Here is a 23,331-nt window from a genome sequence, read left to right as displayed (position 1 = left end):
CACACACACACACACACCGTTCCCGTGTGTAAAACTCCAGATGCACTGTACGTGTGGTTCGATAATCCCAGATGTGCGATGACGTAGATTTGATCCGTGTCCATCAAATGGATCCTCACATTGCACGGAGTGGATTTGGTGTGTGTGTGTGTGTGTGTGTGTGTGTGTGTGTGTGTGTTGGGGGAGTCAAACGCTCTGATCCCCCTCCGGTGTGTGATCTCAGGTGCATGGGTCAAATGCATGTAAACCCAAACAGTGTGTTTCCAAAGTGATGAGATGTTTTTTTTGTCAAGAGGCTAATGTGCCTTAATCCCTTCAAAAAGCTTCGGGGTGGATCCAAAGTGTTGGGGAGGAAAAGGGCCGAGCTGTGTTTTTCCTCACCGGGACTTATCCACTGGCTCTGCAGACAGTGTGCGCACATGGTTTCTTTTTCTTTGGGATGTGTTGAGCATTTGCGCTCACAGCGCCTCAAGCTAACGGATTAGCGCTTCTTCCCCGGCAGGCACCAGCATGCTTCTCACCGCCGACAGAGAAGTCCTGTCCAGCTCCCTTTCAGCGCCAACAGATTGTTGCTATTTAAAAATCATATTAATATGTGTGTTCTTTAACTTTCTGTTACAGGATCTGTGGATACATATTCATCTCGATTATGGATAATAAGCCCCAGGAACAGCAGCAGCTGGTGTTAGTGTGTACAATTATTTTTTTGTCGGGGATTCCGCTTGCCAGCACAATATGTACAGATATATACATATATATAAACATATATGAACATATAGACATGGAGTATATATACATATACACAAACAACATTGTGATAAACCTGTGCTCATCATGTTCTCTACTTTTCAAGATGTTGAGGACAATTAGAAAGAATGCAGATTCAAGGCACTTCCTTGTTGGCTTCACTTTTCAGAACCAAAGGCTGCAGCCCGGCATTAACCAATGAAAGAGGCTGTCTGGTTGCACTATGGGAAATGTAGTAGGAAGGGTTCTTGGAGCCTAAAAGCACACCAGGGACTAAAAGTAAGGATATCTCGGCCCTTTGCTGCTTTCACCCTCTAAGTCCACCCACTTTATGGAATATTATATCACTGTGACATGTAAAAAAAGTGCAGTTCTTCCAAAAAAAAAGGAAAATATGTTGCTGGATCAGAACAAGCAGTTCCTTTTCAAAAGGTTTATTATGAGCGAAAATAGACAGCTTGATTAAACGGATGAATTTGTGTCATCTGATGCGGACGGGGTTCTTTGTGAAGTCCAGGGAGTGCAGCGAGGTGGCCAGGGCGGCGTGCAGGTGAGAGCTGCTGAACCTCAGGCAGTACACCGGGCTGCTCACCGGGCGCACGCTCAGCTGGAAGAACTGCAAAACAGATCATGCAATCACTCAGTGTGTGTAACATTTAGGGGGATTAATTGGCAGCAATGGAATACAATATTCAATCAGTATATAATCACTGAAAACCAAGAGTCATGGCGTTTCTCGTTAGCTTAGAAAAATCCATTTATATCTTCTGAGTTGTTGTTATTATCAATACGTCTGTGAACATGTAAATGAAAGTGAAACCTAATTCTATCCACCGGCGCTATGTTTACACACGCGATCGACCAAAAGCTCTTTTTTTTGGTCGATCAAAGCAGGAGGAATTAGTAAGACTTACTTCTGAGTTCTTCATTCTTTATAAACTCCGACATTGTATTTATTTTATTATTCGTAGAATGCTGTGTTAATTCACACATCGAGGACGGGATGTAGCCGACATACCTGCAGGCTCCTGGTCTGCCGCTTGTCCCAGAGCCGTACGACACCGTAGTACGACGAGCCGCTCGCCATCATGTGATTCCCGTCCGTCTGGATGCAGTAGAGCGCGCTGTCATCAGGCTCCTCCCACTCCATCACACACTTCCTGTTTGCAACATGTTTGCAACATTGTCAAGTTTATTTTAAGTTGTTGTATAATCACATTAAAATAATGTAACAGTAATGCAAACAATGTGTCCTATTGCTTTCTATAACTTCAATATTTAACTTATTGTTCATTACATATACATAAATAAATAAAATGTATTGGACAAAGGAAGGTGAACCTAAATAAGGTCAATTGGATTTCATATTTGAAGTCTCCAATTAGTGACTGTTTAAAGTGAAAGGAAAATAGAGACAGTTATTATAATTAACTGTGTTTTTATGAAGTTGATTTCAGAGGAATTTACATAATTGGACTTAATCGATTGAGACAATTGAACACTCTCCAATTTTTCTATAATGGCTAAATTGCAAAGGTGTTTCATGGAACCTTCCTATTCATTTATAATTACATAGCAGCACCGTTTTATGGAATTATAGGAAAATATTGAATTAATGAAATGAAGTGACACCAGCTGATCCATCTTAAAGTGTCATGGTTCCACACAGCCAATGACCCCAGTAGCTTGTCTGAATCTGGGTAGTTGGGATTATTATTTTTTTTTTTTTATACCTAAAATGTATAAATCAAAAATCTTCCAGCTGAGATCCCTGAAAACTAAAGTTTCTAGTATCTCTGTGGATGTTTGTGGAGCTTTAGAGACAATTCTGACATTTCTGTTTACAGGAAAAACTCTATACTGTTGTTAACAAGGAGGTCAAGCTGTGTGTGTGTGTGTGTGTGTGTGTGTGTGTGTGTGTGTGTGTGTGTGTGTGTGTGTGTGTGTGTGTGTGTGTGTGTGTGTGTGTGTGCAGGGGCTGAGTGAGGAGCAGAGCAGGGTTGCGGTGGCTGTGGTTAAGAGAGGGGAAGTATTTTGGGGATAAGTATTTTCTGCCAATAGACATCGATCCTCCATTAGTGCAGCCTCATCAATAAGTGATGGAGAGACACCGGGGGCAGACAATGGGGCAGCAAAGACGTCTGGACTCTCTCTCTCTCTCTCTCTCTCTCTCTCACACACACACACACACAAGTGCACGCTCTAGTTCTAGAACACGCGGAGGTCACCCATTGTCGTTGCATCCTGAAGGTGAAACACACTTAAAAGAGGGAAGTGGGGAAAACATATTGTAGATGAATGGGTTTAGGTGATTATCTGATCTATGGAGAAGATAAACAATATACACTGATGCTCAAAGCAATAAACCGTGTTCTGCAGCAATGCACGAGTCAACACTTTATGTTGAAAAATCTCAATTGAATCATTTGTGTGGACATCAGTCACTTGTAGGCATCATATAATCACATTATTACTGAGCTGGAAGTTGATACATGATCATTTTGAAGTCTTCCCCAGCCTCACTGAGCTACGCTGGAACTCATCACTACTCCATGTCTGGATTCCATTGAACCTCATTCCAACGTACAAAACCATATTTCTCCTCTTCTCTGAGCTGTTCCACCTTGTTATTACTGAAAATGTAACTTTCATTACCAATTAGATTACGTTCTATTTGATATTCTTTACCCAAGACCCACTATGCTATTGTATATACTGTTATTGTTGGGTTTATAACGTGAGAAAATCTAAACGTCTTCATGATCAGATACATGTTTCTTTTAGAGTGCCAACATATATTCATACAATGGACCGATTCATGTCAATATTATGTTTCCAGTGATGTTATTAAGGTATTTAATTTGCAGGGAGAGAAAATGCGCTTTAATACATAGTTGTAACAACATAAAATGACATATATTGTGATTTTATCTAACTATATGTGAAGAAGAGGAGAGAACAACAATCCTTCATTCGATCTATTAAGCACCATGGGAACCATTTGTTTTTTTTATCTGTCACAGTGCATTTCTCTTTGGCAGTGAGCCCCCAACTTCCAGACAACCTAAACCTCCTGGATGACCCTGGGAGCCTTTTTTGAGGCCAGTTCGGTTTGGGCGCATGAATTATTGATATCTTAAGAGGGACCCCCCTCTGCCAACCTTCACCCCAACCCAGCCCCTTGTGGAGTCCCCAGAGCGATCTGCCAATCAGATCTGATTTGTCTTACTTGACTGATCCGCCCCCGAAATACAACCTGAACCCCTGCTGTCCAAAAAAAAAGCTGCCCTCCCCAGTCATGTTGCCGGCATATCCTGAGGAGAGGGCTGCTGCATTAATATGGATATCACGGGGCTGAAGGTGCTCACACTGCTGGAGATAAACCAGAACGCTGGGAATGAGTTCTGTGCCTTTAATGATGTTTCTGAAGCTGTTCCATCCTGACAAGAGACAATAATGAGGGAACTGTGGCAGATTTCACATCTCATGATAGCACATGTCTGCATAAAGTCATCAAACTATGTACACATGGATATTCTGTGAGATCAGCCAGCTGACTGGCTCACTCAAGGTTTAGACCCAAGATAAATCCGATGGGCGGACTGGAGACCCGAGTTCAATGTTCACCTGGCATTGTGGGTTTGAATGAGGTCAAAAAGATTAGTAATCATGGTTAGAAATCATAAATACTTATATTAGGGCTGCCCTTACACTTGACCAATCAGTCACAATGATAAGTGTTTGTAGTTTAAGTTACCGGCATGGTGGTTTTTTAGAATACGGCTTTCAGTAAACTCGTAGGGTTTCTCCTGGCTCAGAATATAAATATATACATATATCTATATATGTGTATAGAGAGAGAGAAACACAACTGTTTTCTTTTCTTTTAACTTATTTACAGTAATTTTGCTATCTTAATGCTTTGGCAATATTGTCTTTAAAAAAAAAATCATACCAATAAAGCTATTTGAGAGAGAGAGACCCAGACAAACCAAACTGCCAATTATGATTTTTGTTACTTTTCTTTATCTTTAGCCCATAAGGACCCACGGTGACACACGTCCTTTAAGTGTTAACTCATGAAGTCTCTAAGTGACACCTACTGAACATCTTGGTGGGTCATGTGACAGGGTCATGTGATTTTGTGTTCCCATAACAACCTTTCCAAGATGGCTGATCCAGGTTGTGACAGATCTGAAGAAAATGCTAAATTAAAAAAGTGTGTTTTTCATTGTTAACGGTAAGATTTACCCATTTAAGAATTATAATGCTTAATGAACATGTCATTTAATGTATTGAACCTGCTGCGAGCACATTCTTGAAGAAACTGACATAAAACAAATCAGATAAAATAGTTGTGACACAGACGTCACATCGGGACGTTAACCTAAAAATGTCATGAAGAACCCGGTGTGACACACAATACGAAAAATAATTATGATCTGCTCAGTTCATTTGGCTGATTCAATAATAATTAGCTCACATACTTTATATTGTTCAATCCAAAGCATATTAAAACAAATAAAAAACAAAAAAATCACGTTATAATGATGTAATTATTAATATTTTTTTTTTACCATTAACGCCCAATGTGACATTTATGTAACATTTAAAAAATGTGACACTATTTTGAAAACAATGTCAGAAATGTGTTCTATATGGTCTATTTAGTCTGTATTATGTCTCTGTATTATGACTGCTGGCTGATAGATCGGTGCATCTTTGGAACTGGTGATTTTCCTAAAACCTCTTTGGAGGACCACACATTTCCTCTATGCAGGACATTAAAAAAAATGCTTTTATCTTCTGCAATTCTACTTTTAGTGCTTACTCGTCAATTTTGAATCCAATCACTTTCATGACTTACACATCAGCAGACAGTTCACCTGCTTCAAGCTCTTTCATTTACACTATTTGCATGGTTTCCATACAAACTGACAAAAGCTTACGCTTCAAATTACACCTCAAGCCCTTTTTTAAATGCTGACACTTCCATCTGACAAGACCCCGAATTCCCATCATAAGTGTCCTCAATGATAGATTTGGTGTAAAGGTCTGAAGCACTGTGGATGCACTGAGGGTGTCACTATTTAACAAACAGATCCTACGTGAGACCACCATGGTGGCGTACCGTGGGAGTCGGAGGTCCCACAGTCGGATGAAGGTATCGTAGCCGCAGGTGAAGAGCTGGGAAGGAGACTCAAACACCATGTCCAGCACACCGGCCCCACGACGGAACTCTAAGCCCAGACTGCTGACACACTGAGACCTGGGGAGAGGAGGGGGCAAGAGGAGAAATATGAGAATGATGCATCCGGGAACTACATATGCCTTCATGTCTATTATTTTATCAAAATGGACAGAGAATATAAATAATACTAATAAAAAGAAAATATCAATCTCTATTTTGGCTTCATTTAAAATGCATTACATTTCACCAAAACACAGACTTTTACAACATTTCTTGAAACAATTAACACAATTAACAGAAATCACAAGGTAGTACATTTTGTGTTTAATTTCTACCTCTTTGATTAAGATTTCATTAAACATTTTTTTGATAAACACTGATAATGAGGACTATCTTGAGTAGATAATAATGAGAATAAACATGAAACTAACTTTAAATCATGGGCGCTAAACTAAAAATAAATTTGGTTTGAATTGAAATCTAACACTCTAAACATTGATGGATGGGAAAAACTGCACTGAATAGAAAATGCTACTGACTCTCCCAGCCCATAAAGAAGGATCCGGTTCAATCAGTTACTTTAACTTTAGCTGATATGTGGAGATTGTTGGGAGTGTATGCAGCACAGGAACAATCTCACAAAAAACACACATCTGGTGAAGCCACTTCAACTGCATTTAGTATCACACAGTACCTACAAAGAATGTACACACGTTTACTGTGAGGAATATAATGAAGGCATGGTGTGGCCCCTGATCATGAATGGTACATCCATCTACCACGTCATTTCCCGCCTATCTCGGGCTGCGTTATGGTGGCAGAAAACCCCGCAAGGCCGCTCCTAACGGGGGATCCAGAAGGTACGTACCATACCTACATTGACTGGTGGCTGCAGACCACATCAACGTCCCTATTGGTGCTGATAACTCACCAATCCGCTTGTCCACCTCATGCTCAATCTTACCCTCACTTGTGGACAAAACCCCGAGATGCTTGAACTCCCAGTTGGAGCAGAAACTCGCTTCCAACACAACACGATTCAATTGGCCACTTGGTCCTTGTAGGTACCAACTCTCATCCCGAAAGCAAACGCCCCAGGGAGTGCTGAAGCTCACGGACTGACTGAGCAAACAGAACCACATCGTCTGCAAAGAGTCGAGGTCCCCAAAAACGGACACTGTCCTCCCACTGGCTGTGCTTTCAGATCCTCTCCTTGAAGATCACAAATGGAATTGGTGACATGGGACTAACCCTCAGATCCCAGAGACCCAATGAATGAATACCTGACTGCTGTCTTTCTATCAATCCCTCTTGTGTCATGGTAAATCAAAACATACACTGTAGGTTGGAAATGACTTACTTGTGCACCTTTTAGCAACTTGGTTCCACAATTTATTGCTCATATAATAGAACATTGTTGACCCAGGCAATTATAAAATCCCCGAAAACAGTACAATTTCATATCCTTACATCAATACATGTGTATTTCTGGAAAATCAAATGAGAAACTGTCTGGATTAAATGGGATTGTCTGTCGTTGTCTAATCCAGTGAATTAAATTATTGACAAACCAAGAACCTAAATAAAATTAATTAAAGTCAAATCCTCCACATCTCGAATATGTCATAATTAAATGTTTTGTTTTTATTGTTCAGGTTGACAGACGGCCTGGAAACATTTGATAAAATATTTGTAAAGTATAAACACTATTATATAATCATTTGTATGGCATTATTTTATCATCTTGTCATCATTATTACATACGCCAAGGAGGTTATGTTTGGTTTGAATTGTGTTTATGTCTGTCTGAAGGATTACCAAAAAACCACCGGCCTGATTTCCATGAAATTTGGTGGAAGGTTGAAGCATGGGACCCTCATGTTACATGTTGGCCTTGGCTGAGATCTGCAGGTCCCGTGGAGTAACGATTATTAGTATTGCTGTCTTGATTGTTTTTTACTGACATAAAAAAAAAAAATTGTTAACTTGGAATCCACACTCACAAAGCCGATCCTGGGTTAGTGAGTGTGGGACTGCGGATATGTCCAAGTGATAAATAAAGTTTGTGTGCCTGGGTTGATGTGGTGTGACCTGTGTGTGTGTGTGTGTGTGTGTGTGTGTGTGTGTGTGTGTGTGCGAGTCAAGCTCCGTGCAGCACCATGCTCTTCTGATCACAGCTCCGTCCCGCCTGCTTCTCGCCTCTTGATTATTGGAGAATAACTTGCACTCAGCAGGGCGGATTATTGCAGAATAACTGTCTCTTTGTTGCCACTTAATACCCTCCATGACCGTGACTGTGTGCGACTCTCGCACGTTTGATACCTGCTCCGTAGCAACCATTTAAAGGAGGCCGCCGGCCTTGGCGACCGAGTGGCCCCCCCTCCTTCGCCCTGGAGCTCAATCTGTAGGCTCAGGCTGGTAATCCCCCAGCCTTACCCCAGGGGGGCCTTCTTATTGGACCAGGGCTTTCCCCACAGGGCACCTTATTGGGTGAGAGCTTTCTCATTGCCAGGGTCTCATGACTAAGCCCAGGCCAATGGGGAGTCTGTGATGAGGCTGAGTTTGTGTCTGTGTGGGGTAGTGACCCCTCATTTTCCCCTTACCACTAAAACCAAGGAGCTTAGCGCATGCCACACAAAAAGAAACCCATTCAAGCCAAAGGGATACGAGCCTGTTCATTCATAACTAAATAATGATGTCTCCATCACAGCACGGGCCACTCTAACTAAAAAGAGATCATCAATTCATAACCCCCTACCCTCGGAAATCCTTCAAACAAGGTGATTACAATCTGTTCTCAAAGTCAAAAACAGTTACAAACACCCAAATGTGAAGGAAAAACAAAAGCCGGGCTTCCATAAAACGGACCCGACATCTGCGCGGGGATCTTAAAGCCGGTAATAGCACCATGCGAACGAGCTGTATCACAGCGCAGAAACAGCAGGGATTCTCAAATTGGTAGGTCGCTGGCTTTTATGAGGCCGCGTGTGATTACAGGATGGAGGCATGAGCGTGTAATCTGTCAAAATGACTGTATCTGTCAGTGAGCGTGTTTCTGATCGGACCATCCTCTCCCTGGGCTTGTCTGAGTCCAGCAATGTTGAATACCTGAGTCTGGCCTGAAGCGGGCTCTAAAAACAGAGCCGGCTGGCTGAGTCACAGCCGGCGGCCTCAAAGCGTTGCAGGAACATCACAGGGGGAGAGAGCCGGCCCGGGTCGCTGAATCGCTGGGAAAATGTAGTGACGCCGTACTGCATGTAGATTATGTTTTAAGCAGCCGGATCTGGAAGAAATAGGTGAAATACGACCTCAGAACAGCGCGTTGCACAACTCAATGAGTGTTCTTCTTCTTGTTGTCCTTGAAGTAAAGAAGCAGTTGGCAGTCGACTAATTGGTGTCTGCTCCATTGGCTATTATACACTATTTTACAGCCAAAAAACTAATAATAATTAGGCCAATTATTATTTTATGTTAGATTTTGCGAACATGTCTGCAGGATCAACTGGCTTAATTTAAAATGGCTTAATGTCCAGTATCATGATGTAAGGGGGAAGGCTTACAGTAGGTGGCGCAATGCCCCTTTAAGGATGGAAGTCAGCCAAAGGTTAAGAAGAAATAGGTATTGAAAACGTTAACACATAATTAGTTTGATGTTATGACAGAGAACGATGGGTCAAGTCGGTCGTAAATGGCATAGATGTAGAAATGCAGACACCAAATTTAAAGAGAACAAATACACTGTGTGTAAAACCGACAGAAAGTTTGACTGTTCATTTATTCGTATATATGATGCATAATGCTAAAAGAAAAGAAACCCCACTCTGATTAAGAAACTATTTCATAACAATATCTGCATTGTTACCTTTCGAGGGAATAAACTTGGTTAGGTTTAAAAAAATATCCTTTTGTCATGGGAATAAAACCTCATTTGAAATCAACTACATGCATTAGATAAAAGCCCTGTTTTAAATTCAAGTGGCATCTGAATATTACAGTATTTTACACTAACAACATACTGTAATCTCTAACAGCCACATCTTCCCTCTGGACGTGGGGTCACAGTCCATTGTTCACAGTTTACACCTGATGATGTGTTGCCGATGAACTCGAGGCTTCAAAACTGCGGCCCACAAACCAACGGGTGACGTCATGATGAACGTCCACTTCCTACATACAGTCTATGGTTGAAAGATGATAAATGATCACACTGAATTATTGCCCAGCCCTAGTTAGTCATGTGACTTATACATCAGCATAATCTTGAGCTATACACAACATTATAATCATAACTGATGGACTAAGAAGCTAAAAACAAAAATAGCAGATGCCACCCTGGTGAAAATAAGATATAGTCTACTGGAAAATATGCAAGTATATATACAACCCAAACACATTAAAGTTATAAACCGACAGTTCTTTCATTCGCATCCAACCTGCATGTTCCTCACTGGCTGTGCATGATGCTGTACTAAAGATGTTGTACTGGAATTGTGTTTTTTCTACGGTATTTCATTCTGATGGATTTGCAATGTAATTGAAACACACAATGGCCAACTATAATGAATGGGAGCCAGAGTGTAACCTAATGACAATGATCCTTTAAGCCTCATGTAAAAATAAAAATAACAAAGATTCAAATGTAAATCGCGAGAATCATTTTGCTGCTTGAGAGCAAAGCAGTTTGAGCCGCGGCTACTTTGTGAGATGGGCAGGCCGGTGGCCGGGCTCCGGGGGGGGCGCCGACTTAGTGATTGTTATGAGGGGCTGCTGGCTGTGTGACATACAGGCTCTAAGTCCTGGTTTAAGCCTGTCTGCTCTCTCTGCAGGAGCCAGGTTGGCTTTATAGGGGCCACACACACACACACACACACAGGTTGTGAAAGGAATCATTAATGAACTGACAATGTCGAGGGGAAAAATAGAAGAAGCTGAGGGCATTATCCTTCCGTGGTGGGGACGGCCAAAGAAAAGCTGTGTGTGTGTGTGTGTGTGTGTGTGTGTTTAGGAGGCTGAGCTCTAAACAGGAGCCCGGGGGACGCACTGGGAAAACAGGCCCTCTCGTCAAAAGCCGTCAGACAGGTAGAGAAAAGACGCCCCGCTGAGGTTTTTACTCCCTAAAACAAACAAGAGGGGAGCAACCTGCTGCACGTCAGCCCGGCTCACCCGGCACCTCTGGGCGCAGCGGCAGGAATGCGAGCTTTCCCTGGTGGAGAGGGAGGGCCGCATCGAAAAATGTTGCATACGTGTGCGCCCGTGCAAAGACAATGCCCACTGCAATTTGTATAACCCCGACGCAGACATTTCACTCCGCTCTTTTCAGTGTCAGGAATGTGAGGAATCCTAGCCTGGACATTTGATTGAGAGAAAAAGAAGAAGAAGAAAAAAGGAGGGCTCCTTTTCTGAAAGAACAGAGGGGACTTTTGGGAGTTGGGAGTGATGGTCAGGGTCCTTTCTCTTTGATGCCGTCTTCACCCCCTCTGTGTTTAGCCATGAGCGAAGACGGTGTGAAAAAGTCGGGGTGCTGCTCCAATGGCGCTACTTCTGTGGGACCCCCCCTCTATCCGGCTGATCATAGGAGCTCTTTGTGCCGCCGAGATGAAAAAAGAACAAGAAAAAAAGAAAAGGAGACAGAATTGATTGCAACAGAGCATAAGAGAAAGTGTTAAATGAAAATAAAATCAAAGCCACAAGAGCTCAATGGAAGCTTTTTCAACCTGCGGTTAGCCAATCGGTGGCAAGCGAGGGGAAATGGATGATGGCTGGATAGTTTGAGAAAAATATCTAACTGCAGTTTTTCTGACCAAAACTGTGTGATCTAAATTATTATTTGAACTTTTTATTTTATTTTTTATTCAGGCCTGTGTTGGAACTTATTTCTTTAAAAAACTGATCAAAGTTGCTTGTTGTTGAGGAGCTCCAGGGTTCTTTTATTCAAATGAAACGTTTGAAGAAAGGTGAAGTTACTGGTAAACTTGACTAAAGTTGTTCATTCACCAGTTCACCAGTCTGCCTTCAAATCGCAATAACAGAGTAAAAACTCATCACTGCAACCTGTAAAACAGCACGTCCAAAATAAAAAGGAAATGTTTTGATGTGATTTGACAAAAAGTGAGACGGTGTCACCACTATTTTTTTCCACAGAGCCAGGAAGCGACTGCTGGAATCCTCCCTGGAAGCTTGCGGTCTCTTTGCTGTGATCTGGTGGCGGCGGCGGCGGCGGCAGCTGTTTTTGCCGGACGTTGTTTGGCGCTGCAGGTGGAACGGTGTTTAGACTCAGGTGGCTGGGATCAAAGGGACATGCTGCTGCGCTAATGCACAGGGTGGAGGCTGATGGTGGTGCTGGGGGCTCACGGTGCCGAGTCATGGAGGAGGAGACATCTGCAGTGGCTGCACTTTGGCAGGAGGCTCGCCCGCCCTAACCTCACAGGGTCCTGGATGCTGTTGGCTCTAGAAGCTCAGTACCTCTTTAAAAAGACAAGCACTATGTTTCACCAAGATGCAAACGCATATATATATAAGTTTAAAACTAAGCCAGAGAAACCCTGGGAATAGAACTCTTTGAATATATATTTTTTTAACATATCTGTATGTTAGTTTGAATTTATGGTTGACACGATTGACTGACGACGCCTTTGAATTGTTGCATGGTTGTTTTGATAGCTTTGGTCTTTTATCTTTACTTATTTACCTGCTTATTTTTTTAATTTGTTTTCTTTTTATGGCCCTACTTGGCCAGATACATATTTCATTCTTATATTCTTTCATATTATTGAAGGTTGTATTTTTTGTAAACTGTAAAAATACCTAAATCAAATATCAAGTATAAAAAAAAAAAGAAGCTACTATTCCTCACTACTGACACATTATGGAGGATTCTCCATTCACAAAATTCCAAACTCAACTAATCCTCCAGTTTGAGAATGCATTTAGAAAAATGTAAAAGTAAGAAAAAAGTAAGCTGTTGCACCAGATCATTAATGAGCAACAAATTCTCACTCCCAACACTTGGTAAGAGGCCGACGCTTCAAACTATGACGCCATAGGTTCTCCTGCAGCGGCGGTCAGGGACGGTTCATTCCATGCATTGTGTCTTTTCTAAATGAACTTCCAACATAGGTTTACTTAGTTTTGAGGTTGAGTTAGGTAACAAAACCACTTGGTTAGGCTTTGGAAAACATTGTGGTTTGGGTTCAAATAAGTACTTTTGCAATAAAAGTACAAACTTAACTAACGGCAGTTACATAAAAAGTGTACTTGCTTCACATAAAATGAAGCAAGTAATAATAAAGCCAGACTATGAAAACATCACCAGCGTCAAGGTTCGTTTCCTCCTCCCAATTTTTTTGGGACATATATTTTTGGGTATGTGCGGCTGTACCGTCCATACACATTGTACAAGTACACAAGCTACGTCACAAAAGTAAGGTAAAATAAGTCAACATTGACTTGGTTTCACGTGGGACACAAACAGCGGTTTCCTGGGTGAAAGTCTGTGTTTGTTTGTCAGCATGGAGTTGTGATCATGTGATCAGCTGACACATTTAGCTGGAATGGATACGTCAACCACAATGCTGAAAATGGACCGTTTTGTAGATTTAGTAAACAGACATGATTCTTGGAAAACCCTCTTCAGTCTTTAGCAGCAAAGAGAGAAGACGCATTGGAGCAATAACTCAGTATAACTAAGGTAGTGAGACACTAACAGATCAACATTACGCTGACTGGAGACAGAGGTCGTACGGGGTCAACGGATTCTCCAAATCCAACACAATATGCATCTCTTGAACTGAACATTCACAGTTTAAGTGCTTGGGCGTACACGATGAGAGTAAACATGAACAATGGACCCTGATCACCCTCATCTGACTGCACAGCCACACGCAGCCTGGTATGTCGATGGAGACACCTCAGGGTGCTTGTTGTTTCCATGGACGTACAGTGCAGGGCGAGAGCAGCAAAGACCACAAAGAACCTGCCTACCATGAGCAATACCTCTTTGAAAGTAAGCTAAGACAAGAGGGGAGACTCCATTGGTTACTCTTTCATTTCCCATACAAAGACAACATTCTTTCATTTGTCCCAGACTTGTAATAAATCACAAACATGCTAATAGAAAACAAAGTATCCTCATATATATATATATATCTTAACTCATCAAGTGTTTTTCGGAGAAAGTCCAGTAACACGTGTTCATTTCAGTTTATTTTACATTCATAGTCTTTTCAAAATAAACTTCTGTCTTCAAAGTAAACTACTTAGTTGGGTTGAGGACAAGATCATGAAATACATAGTTAAGTTTAGGCAACACCACTCAGTTAGGTTTTAGAAAAGATCGTGGTTTGGGTTAAAATAACGACGGAAGTGGCGTTGCTTTCGTATGGAAGTTACGTAAAAAATAAATCAGCATTGACTTCTGCTGTGTCGCCGGTTGTTTCACCTCCTCTTCCCAACCCACCTGCTATGTGTGGGTTTGCATGCGGTCTTTGTACTTCCTGGTTCACGATCACGTGGATTACATGTGAATTGATGACGTGGAATTTCTACAAATTACAGCTAATTCATTTTTGTAGGTACAGCTATGAACGCTGTATGAGAACAACCTTAGCGTCCGTATGAGACACAAGGCTCTCTACTAGATGGGAGGCCTGCTACACCTTGTGACCCCCACTACCTGCAGCCTCCAGCGTAGCCTCCCATCCCGCCCATCCCTCCCTTCCTCTTCCCGCTCCTGTCTTCTCCCCTCCTCAGATTTCCAGGCCGTTTGGGCGCAGGAAGCAGCTTTTCTTGTGTTGTGTCGCGTCGGCCCGTTTTAATTGGCCCAGGTAAAGCTGGGAATTAAAGCAGCCTCAGAGGGGATGTATCAGGTTTAAGCCTCGCTTTTCAGAGACAGGAATTTTCAGAGGCCCCACTCATTTTGAGCGGCTCCTCGCTCAAGAATAGCGCGTCCCATGGTGTTTAGAGACCTGCGCTTCAAGGGGCCACGCTGTCGCTCCACGCACTGATGCAGTCATATTGTACGTCGGGAAAAAGTCACATCAACAGAAGCCGTGTGGGAACATTGATCTGGAAAATTAGTCGTTCGACTCCTCCATAATCACACTGTGTTTAACCCATAATGCACTGGACTCAGTCGCGCACCTGTACTGTAGTAAGGGAAGAGGAGCTGGGCTAGTCTACAAGGAAGCCAGCAAGGGAAGGCAGTGAGAGGAAGAGCAAAGGTTTGAGAGAGGGTTTTACTTTTGATTGACACCTAGTATGCACAGCTGTGTATGTGTGTGGACTACTAGAAGAGCTTCACTCTGAGAAATGTTCCGTCACTTTCATTGGACAAAACTGTGTTTAATTTAAACTACATAAAATGTCCATGATATAATTACCCATATAAAACTAACCCAACTCTTATGGATACACATTTAAAGGCTGATCAATGTTTATTTTTGCATATTCAAGTTGTTTTATAAAAAAAGACATTTGAGCAATGATAGAAATTAGCAAACACCTTACTTGTGTAAAAATAAAGTTGCAAACTTTTTTTTTATATAAAGGTTCCACCTGGAACTCTTTCAGGTGAGTCTACCTACAACCCAACAGAACAACATGGAACCATCTGGGAAAGGTTCCACCAGAACCCCTGTGAGAGATTCTAGAGAACCTTTCCACCTACCAAGGGTGCGAACAAGAACCCACCCAGGGGGTTCTATAGAGACCCCTTTTTTAATCCAAGGGTTGTATCTAGAACTCATCCAGAGGGTCCGACCCATAACCTTTTTATATTCCAAGGGTTGTATCTAGAGCCCACCAAGAGGGGTCGACCGAGAACCCACATTTATTCCAATGCTTTCATCTGGAACCGCCTAAGGGTTTCTCCTCAGTTTTTGTAATGATGCATCTTTCACTTGGTAGGAGACGATGACTAAACATGACTAATGCTATTAGTCATGTTAATGCTGAACATATTACGTGCTGCAAGCTACAGAAAAGCTGAAGCCTGTCAGAGCAGCTTCTCGACTTACCGCTCAACGTCCCAGACGCGAAGAGGGGAGAAGTTCTCGCAGCATGCAGTGCCTGTTACAAAGGATCTGTACACACACACACACACACACACACACACACACACACACACACACACACACACACACACACACAGAGAGAGAGAGAGAGAGAGAATGAATAGTCTCACACAAACCACTTAAACCATCTGAACTCCAACTCTGGAAAAAGGGTTAATGACAATAACATACATATGTTATTTGTGTTTCAGGTAGATTGACTGTAAAGGATCATACAACCTCAATGTATTGGACATATACCAGAGTTGTGAGTGTAGCCCCAAACAAAATCCCATACGATATGTTTATAGGGTTAAAACAGTGGCTATAAAGACAAATCATTTCTGTATGAAAAAAGAAAATGCAGAATTTGGTGTATTTTTCTCTCCGTCCAGCTAAAAGATGGCGGGACGCTTCACCACCCAGTAGTACTTTTTAATGTGTGCAAGTAATACAATAAGTTACTTAAATAGCATTACCCAACCACGAACAGTAGCCTCCATATATCTGCCAGCTGAATTTATTCATGCTACTTTTACAAGTCACACTTTCCCCCTGAAGGTCTCGGCCTCGTCTTGGGAATCATTTATACTCGGTCGTGTCTTGGTCTCGGACAAAGAGGATTCTGGGTTTTATTTCAAGACCACACCAGCAGGAATGTAATGTCTGATTTACCTGTCCGGTCTTGACTTGGTCTCAACACCTCAGAGTCTCGATCTCGATGCAGTCTGGTCTCGGTCTCAGTTTAAGTGGTCTTGACTGCATTTATTGACTTGATTTACCAAAAGTTAACGTCGTGCAAAAGGGAAAAGGTGAGGGCGACGCTTTTAGTCACATCTGTCGCTGATGTCAACTCTTCCCGTGGAAATGCACTTCAGTGGTTGCGGGCGACGTGCAGCGTAGACGGCACACACACACACACACACACACACACACACACACACACACACACACACACACACACACACACACACTACCATGAAGGACTTGTCTACACTCTTGGGTTTAGCACAAAGAATGCTTCTTCTTGCTTGTCACACACACACACACACACACACACACACACACACACACACACACACACACACACACGTCCCTGCCTCCATCCACCAAACATTGTTTCCCAGCAGAAGAAAAGAGGAGAAAACTACAACAGTCGTGATCCTTTGATTGGAGTGGCAGGTTGGAATTAGCAGCCTAGGTATGCACAGTGAATACCACGCATGTGGAGAGGTGGGGGAGCGCTGAAAGGAGAGGGGAGGAGCGCTGTGGGAGTGGGGCTGGCGGGGTGTGCTGGGGTGTTAGAAGCTATGTAGAGGGTGGGGTGGTGGCCAGGGGTGCTGGTGGTAGGGGGGCTTCTGTTGGGCCGGGCCCGAGTCTCAGGGCTTAGCGCCCTCCTACGGGGTTGACGGACAGGGGGGAGGGCCCACCTTTTACACGCGGAGATAGTTACTGACAAGTGCTGTTGGCTGGAGGACGAATACTGTAGATGGAGACGGAAGCAGAGAGGGAAACTAATACACTCTGTTTCTCTGGAATCATAAAGCGGATGGAGAAGGGGGATCGATACGGACATATCTGTTGAATTGTTGCGGCGGTTGCTAAGCTAAATGTTCCAGCATGAATAACGGTGCCGGCCGATATTTAGACCCCAACTTCTGGTGAGCCAAATAGACACAGTCAACTCAAAGACTGTGGAACTTAATACACACACATGGTTCTCTACTTATTCTTTACTGAATAATTTCACACACAAACACACAGTAACCCTCTGAACCCTGAAGCAGTTTTGGGCCTGCACCCCTATGGAAACACCACAACCATGACCAGAGGTAGAGAGAACTCGCACATGTCGGTTGTGCAGTACAACACAGTTATAATGCCATAGATCATGAAAAAAGAAAATAAATGATCATTTCTTTTACAAAAAAGTACAATGGAATCTATATATCCCAGGTGCTATATATATATATATATATATATATATATATATATATATATATGTAAGGTTACTGGGGCAGAGCAGAGAGAGACACTGGAGACGAGGTGAGGGAGAAGGCAAGGTCTTTTTACGAGGCCCAAAGGTCACACACAGAGGTCAGTCCATAAAGGAAAACAAGGCCGACAGGGAGCAGGCAAAAAAATCCCCAAAAGCGAGAGTAAGGCAGACTCATAAACCCGGGAAGATAACCAGGGATAATACTGCTGAGCACACGAGGACAAAGACAATCTGGCAGTGGAGCAGAGAAAGCAGGGCAGTATATGTGTGTGGGGTTACCTGAGGCAGAAACCAGGGGCAGGTGATTGAGCGCAGGTGTAGGGAACCAATCAGGAGACACACATGGGACTCACGGGATGTTACAGTTATATATTGAGCTTTTTAAAAGCTCTTTTGCATCAGCCTGCAGGTCAGTCTACGTTCCTCAGGAGTTTTGTCACGACTGTTGGTCTGAGGCAAATCAATCACGGCTTCCTGGTTTAGAATTGAAAGCTTTTTTTACAGGATCTGTTGAGGAAAACGGTTTATTTGGTACAACATTTTAGATATTAGAAATATCGCAAATTTAAGATTAGTGTCGGTTGCGTTTTCTGGCGGTCGCGTTGGTCACACACGATGTGTTCAAGGACCGAAAAGATGAACCTCTGACGATTATGATTATGATTTTTTTACAGCTTCTGGCTACGTGCACGGCTTTACCTTCCCGCCGGGGATCAGAGGGTTAAAGCTGAAACTCAGTTTATTATGAAGTAACTTTACTACATTTATCATTTCATTATAAATAAACTTGAAACCCAATTGACCATTCTGTAAATTAATTAACAAATGTATAAATTAGTGTTTTTTTTTTCAAGAGCTGGCCAAAACCCCAAACCTATTAAATCAAAAAATGACATAAAATAAGAAAAGTAACATGCTAATGATGAATCAATAATCAGATGTATGATTGCTTTCATTTACCGCCGCTATAATCCAACTAAACGGTTTCTACATGTCTGTTTCATCATTTTATTGGCCTTTTAAAATGACAAAACTGAAATGTGCATATGTATCTCCTACATAGACCATAAACCTTTGAGGATTGTTTTCCTTGAGCATGTGAAATTGCTAACAAGTCATTTTGCAGCTTGCAGATAAACCCGCTGGCCTTATGAAGACGTCCAAGGAAAAATCCTAGAAATTGTTTCCGGGGCTGAACTGTATGCTTATTCACAGCAGAGACCCCATTTCTGTTGACCCGTGGGTTAACTCCCTGCCTGTTAACCACAGTGAAGGGAAGGAAGCCATTAGCTCCAGCTGTGGTCGAGCCACAGGTCAGCAACACTGTCAGAATGTGACCCGGTGTGTCCGGGCCCTCGCTCAAACAACACGACTAATGCTGCTGTCACGTTGTCACATTCCCTCTCTCGTCCTCAACCACAGTTGATACAGTCGCGATGATACAACATGTGATTATACCGCTTTGAAAAGGTTGCTGAATCACAGAGGTTTTGCATTTTCTTTAGAGATGATGATTATTGACGTCATCAGGATGTGAAATGTAGCTCCTCTCCCCAGCAGCGTGCTCTTGGTCCCCACAGGACGGGCCTGCAGACGTATCTCAACAATGAGACACTTCATTGAGTCATGATTGGCTGATGGAAATAAGCCAAGATACATATTTAATCAGGTAGGACAGACGTGCGTATTGACAGTAGCCCGTCTTTAGTTTAATCATCATTGTTTGTTCAGCATCTACCTGAGCTAAACAAAACCAAATCTGCATGCTACCTCGTAGTAAAACGAGTACAGTTTAAATGTCATCTCAAGTCCCGGACTCATTTGCCTCCAGCCTGTTGATACACGAAGATTCCTAAAGAAGCCTCAAGGTTCCCACATAATGTCTTGAGTTTGGTACTCAGGTGAGAACCAGGAGATGGTGCTTGGTTCTCACCCCATACAAAGCATGGTCTTAAAGGGTAACCTCCTTAGTTTTCATCCTGGACCCTATTTACTCATATGTGGTGTCTAAGTGACTAACGGGGACTTTTTAACTCTTATAATTGGTCCGCTCCTGAAAAAGGCTGCAAAGTAATAACAGAGCAACTCCTCACCAGCGATGCATGTCAACTCATGGTGCTTGTTTTTGCCACCGACAGACTCAGGTTATTACCACAAGTGTCTGGCAACATTATGGAAAGGACCTTTCCATAAATGCAGACGCATTTCTGATGTATATCACCATACAGCTCTACTCATGTCAGCTCTGTTAGGAGGGGATCTCGTCATGGCCTGCAGAGGCAGGAGAACTGATGCCTGCAGCCAATAACCAACAAGACTTCACTGTCAACTTTAAACCCACCAGCACCCTGGACTGATGAGATTTTAGAGCTGCTGACACTAACTAGCTGCATAAAATCCTCCAACTTGTATTTGTATTCTTACTAGCTACTTTCCCAAAAGACGCCAGGATTGAACAATCAATCAATAGTGACAGAAAGTTCTCTTCATAGTAATCATAGAAATAGATTATCTATTACAAGGCCTCCAAACCTAAATGTCAATTTAATTATGCATAATGCATTTTAGGATTGAATCCTGAAACCGAATATGAATTAGCATGTTTGCACTTCTGGATCCCTCATCTCAAATTCAACGTTTAGTTTTTTTTAAAGTTGGTTTATTTTTTGATAACTTTTGACTTCAGGTCAATGGTGCAAATGGGGTTCATGATCGAAGATTATTATACTAAACATAAGGTGTAAATATCATAAACGTTTGCCACAGAGCTCTGCAATAATCCAAAGGGGAAAAAAAACATTTTTTGAGGGAACCAGGGTGATGCTAACTTCCTTGGTTGGCTTATAAAAATACATAATCCCTGCAGCGCTCCATTATTCTGCATGTAACGTAGAATTTCAATGGACAGTAGAACTAACAGGAAACAAGGGAAGAGAGAGAGACGAGGAAATGAGAGGCAACAAAGGTCCCAGGCCAGACCTGGGATGCTGCAGTTAACCGTCATCGGGCTCACAACACAATAACTGTGTTATATATGTAGTGTGCTACTTTCCAGAAGAACCACCAGAACCACCAGAAGAACCCCTTCCTGTATTCTGTCCCAACTATGTTTTGGAGAACCTACGCCCCGGACACAAATGGTTTGGAGACGTAGACTGGACTTTAGGATAAGTATACCATATTGTGTGCACATGTTTATCAAATGCCTTTATTAAGACATTGATATTCAGATGAAATTCATCCAACTTTATCAAACAATTAAAAAAAAAAACGTAAAAAGCCTATGCAGCGGTCCATACTGTAGCAAACCATGACGCCCCATCAGCACATGGGGAGTGGTGAGGAGTGGGACATGTTGTGGGGGTTGAGTGGGTGGCAGGACGGGGTTGAGGGTGGGGTGGGGTTGGGGGGGGGGCGTCTAAGTGCGGCATACAGGCAGCTGTCAGGCCCATTAAGCAGTGTGGCCCATCGGCAGTCCCTCGGTGATTAGTGTTGGGTAAACTCATTTATGGCCCAAATGGGTCGGGTGGGGCCGGGACCAGTATGCGTGGTGGGTGACCTCTGACCCCGCTGACACAGGATACAATAGGGTTACGGTCACACTCACTATCTGGACCCTATTACTCTCCATTACTCACATTACTCACCCCTCACCGGGCCGTGGCACTGGCAGAGGCAGAACAGAGGACACCGGCCATACAATGAAGTACGACTCCCCCCTTGTCTCTCCAAGCGCTCTCGGCCGCTGAAGGGCCAACCAGGCCTGATCTGGGGTCAGAGCTTGCACTGATATTATAGCTGCTAAGGTCAGAGCCTCACTCGCCTAATGTGGGGCAAGTGTCCCCCCTAAACACACACAAACGCGCACACACACACAGTCATATCTCTGACCAAACAGGTTCCCGATGTGTGCCTCCCCCTCACTCCTCCGCTCATCATTAGCAGCATGCTGGGCCTCTGCTGCCGTTTGGGTAACCTCATCAGCTGGCTGTATTATCTAAGGGCCTGTGTGGCAGGGTCACACAAACTAACCGAGTCCTCAGTGGGAACCCAGCCGCACTCTCACACACACACACACACACACACACACACACACACGCAGAAATGAAGGGAGGGAGACACATCAACACACGTTCATAACACTGTCCTGCGCGCAAACACACACACACACACACACACACACACACACACAGACGCAACAGAGTGTGAGAGCACCTGCTGGGAGTTGAGTCCAACAGAACCAACATTGTTAGCAACACATCAACACGCCCCGCGTTCCCAAGACCACCGCTGCCGTCCAGACGGTCAGCATTCAGCGCACAGGTTACAGCTACTGATCGACAAGTGTGGAGGAATTAGAGCTGCTAGTAAAAAGCGGCTCATTGTTAGGTGGGAGGGAGCAATATAGCGATATTAGATGGCCTCTGGCTCCAGCGTCTCCGCTGCACGCAGCTATGTGCTATGACAATGTCCCCAAATGCAGCAAGCCACTTTCTATCCAGTGGCAGGGCATGGTAGACCAGGGGTGTGATGCTGATGCCCCCCTGAAGTACCTCCAACCAGCGCAAGATGCAATCCACAGAACTGTGTCATCAGTCTAATTTAATATAGAATATATTTACACTTATATTGAATATTTATTAAATAACAATTTTTAAAGGATTTTTTAATGGATGTTTTTCAAATCTCACCATTTGAAAACACTTTCCTAGACGGACTCCGTCACGTTTTCCCCAATGGAAACATTATCCTATAGAAGGCACTTTATCAAGTTTTCTCCACTGCAAGGGCGTCCTAGAGGGCATTTTATCTCATTTTTCCCATTGGAAATATTTTTATATTTTATATTTCCCATTGGAAATGTGATAACTTGGATTACTGGGAGGGGAATCCGAGAGGTCACTTCTTTTCTGTGATGTTAATAAAGTGAAGATGATGTTGTGCAGTGAACGACATGCTAACATGCTTACGGATTCAGTTCGCTCTCATGTTTTTAGAAATTAGAATAAGACTGAAAACACACATCTGTCTGATTGTCGGCCGTCTTAGACCTTGTGAGGTAACATTCCATCGCCTTGCTTAGGTAGTTTATGACTCTTGAACGCCATTTTACACGGATGTAGTAGTTTGGTAATATAATATAATAGTAATGTAATATCTGGCTATATGTTTGGCTCTATTGAAACACATCATTGAAGTGATGGTAGAGTAGGAGGTGACACGATTGATTGGTTTATCATTAAATATATGAAAGGATAGAATTTGCAAAGTGGGAAACGCTTGATGTGTGAGACCAACAAATCCTTAAACTTTGACTCTTCTATGATGTAACAAGTAAATGTTTG

At 42.9% G+C, this 23,331-nt stretch overlaps 1 protein-coding gene across 1 annotated transcript in view; it reads right to left on the bottom strand.

Moving 5' to 3' along the window:
- fbxw4 (F-box and WD repeat domain containing 4) overlaps positions 1-23,331 on the bottom strand; it is a 57,952-nt gene that overhangs the window by 15,293 nt on the left and 19,328 nt on the right. The window contains exons 6-8 of the mRNA XM_079229612.1: positions 15,952-16,017; positions 5,879-6,016; positions 1,766-1,907 (exon numbers count right to left, since the gene is read on the bottom strand). Of these exons, the coding sequence (XP_079085738.1) occupies positions 1,766-1,907; positions 5,879-6,016; positions 15,952-16,017 (346 nt within the window). The remainder of the gene's footprint in view (positions 1-1,765; positions 1,908-5,878; positions 6,017-15,951; positions 16,018-23,331) is intronic.

This window comes from Taurulus bubalis, assembly GCF_910589615.1.
Source record: "Taurulus bubalis genome assembly, chromosome: 14".
Taxonomy (NCBI): domain Eukaryota; kingdom Metazoa; phylum Chordata; class Actinopteri; order Perciformes; family Cottidae; genus Taurulus; species Taurulus bubalis.
Note: the sequence above shows the minus strand (reverse complement) of the source record. Positions and strands in the feature narration are given on the sequence as shown.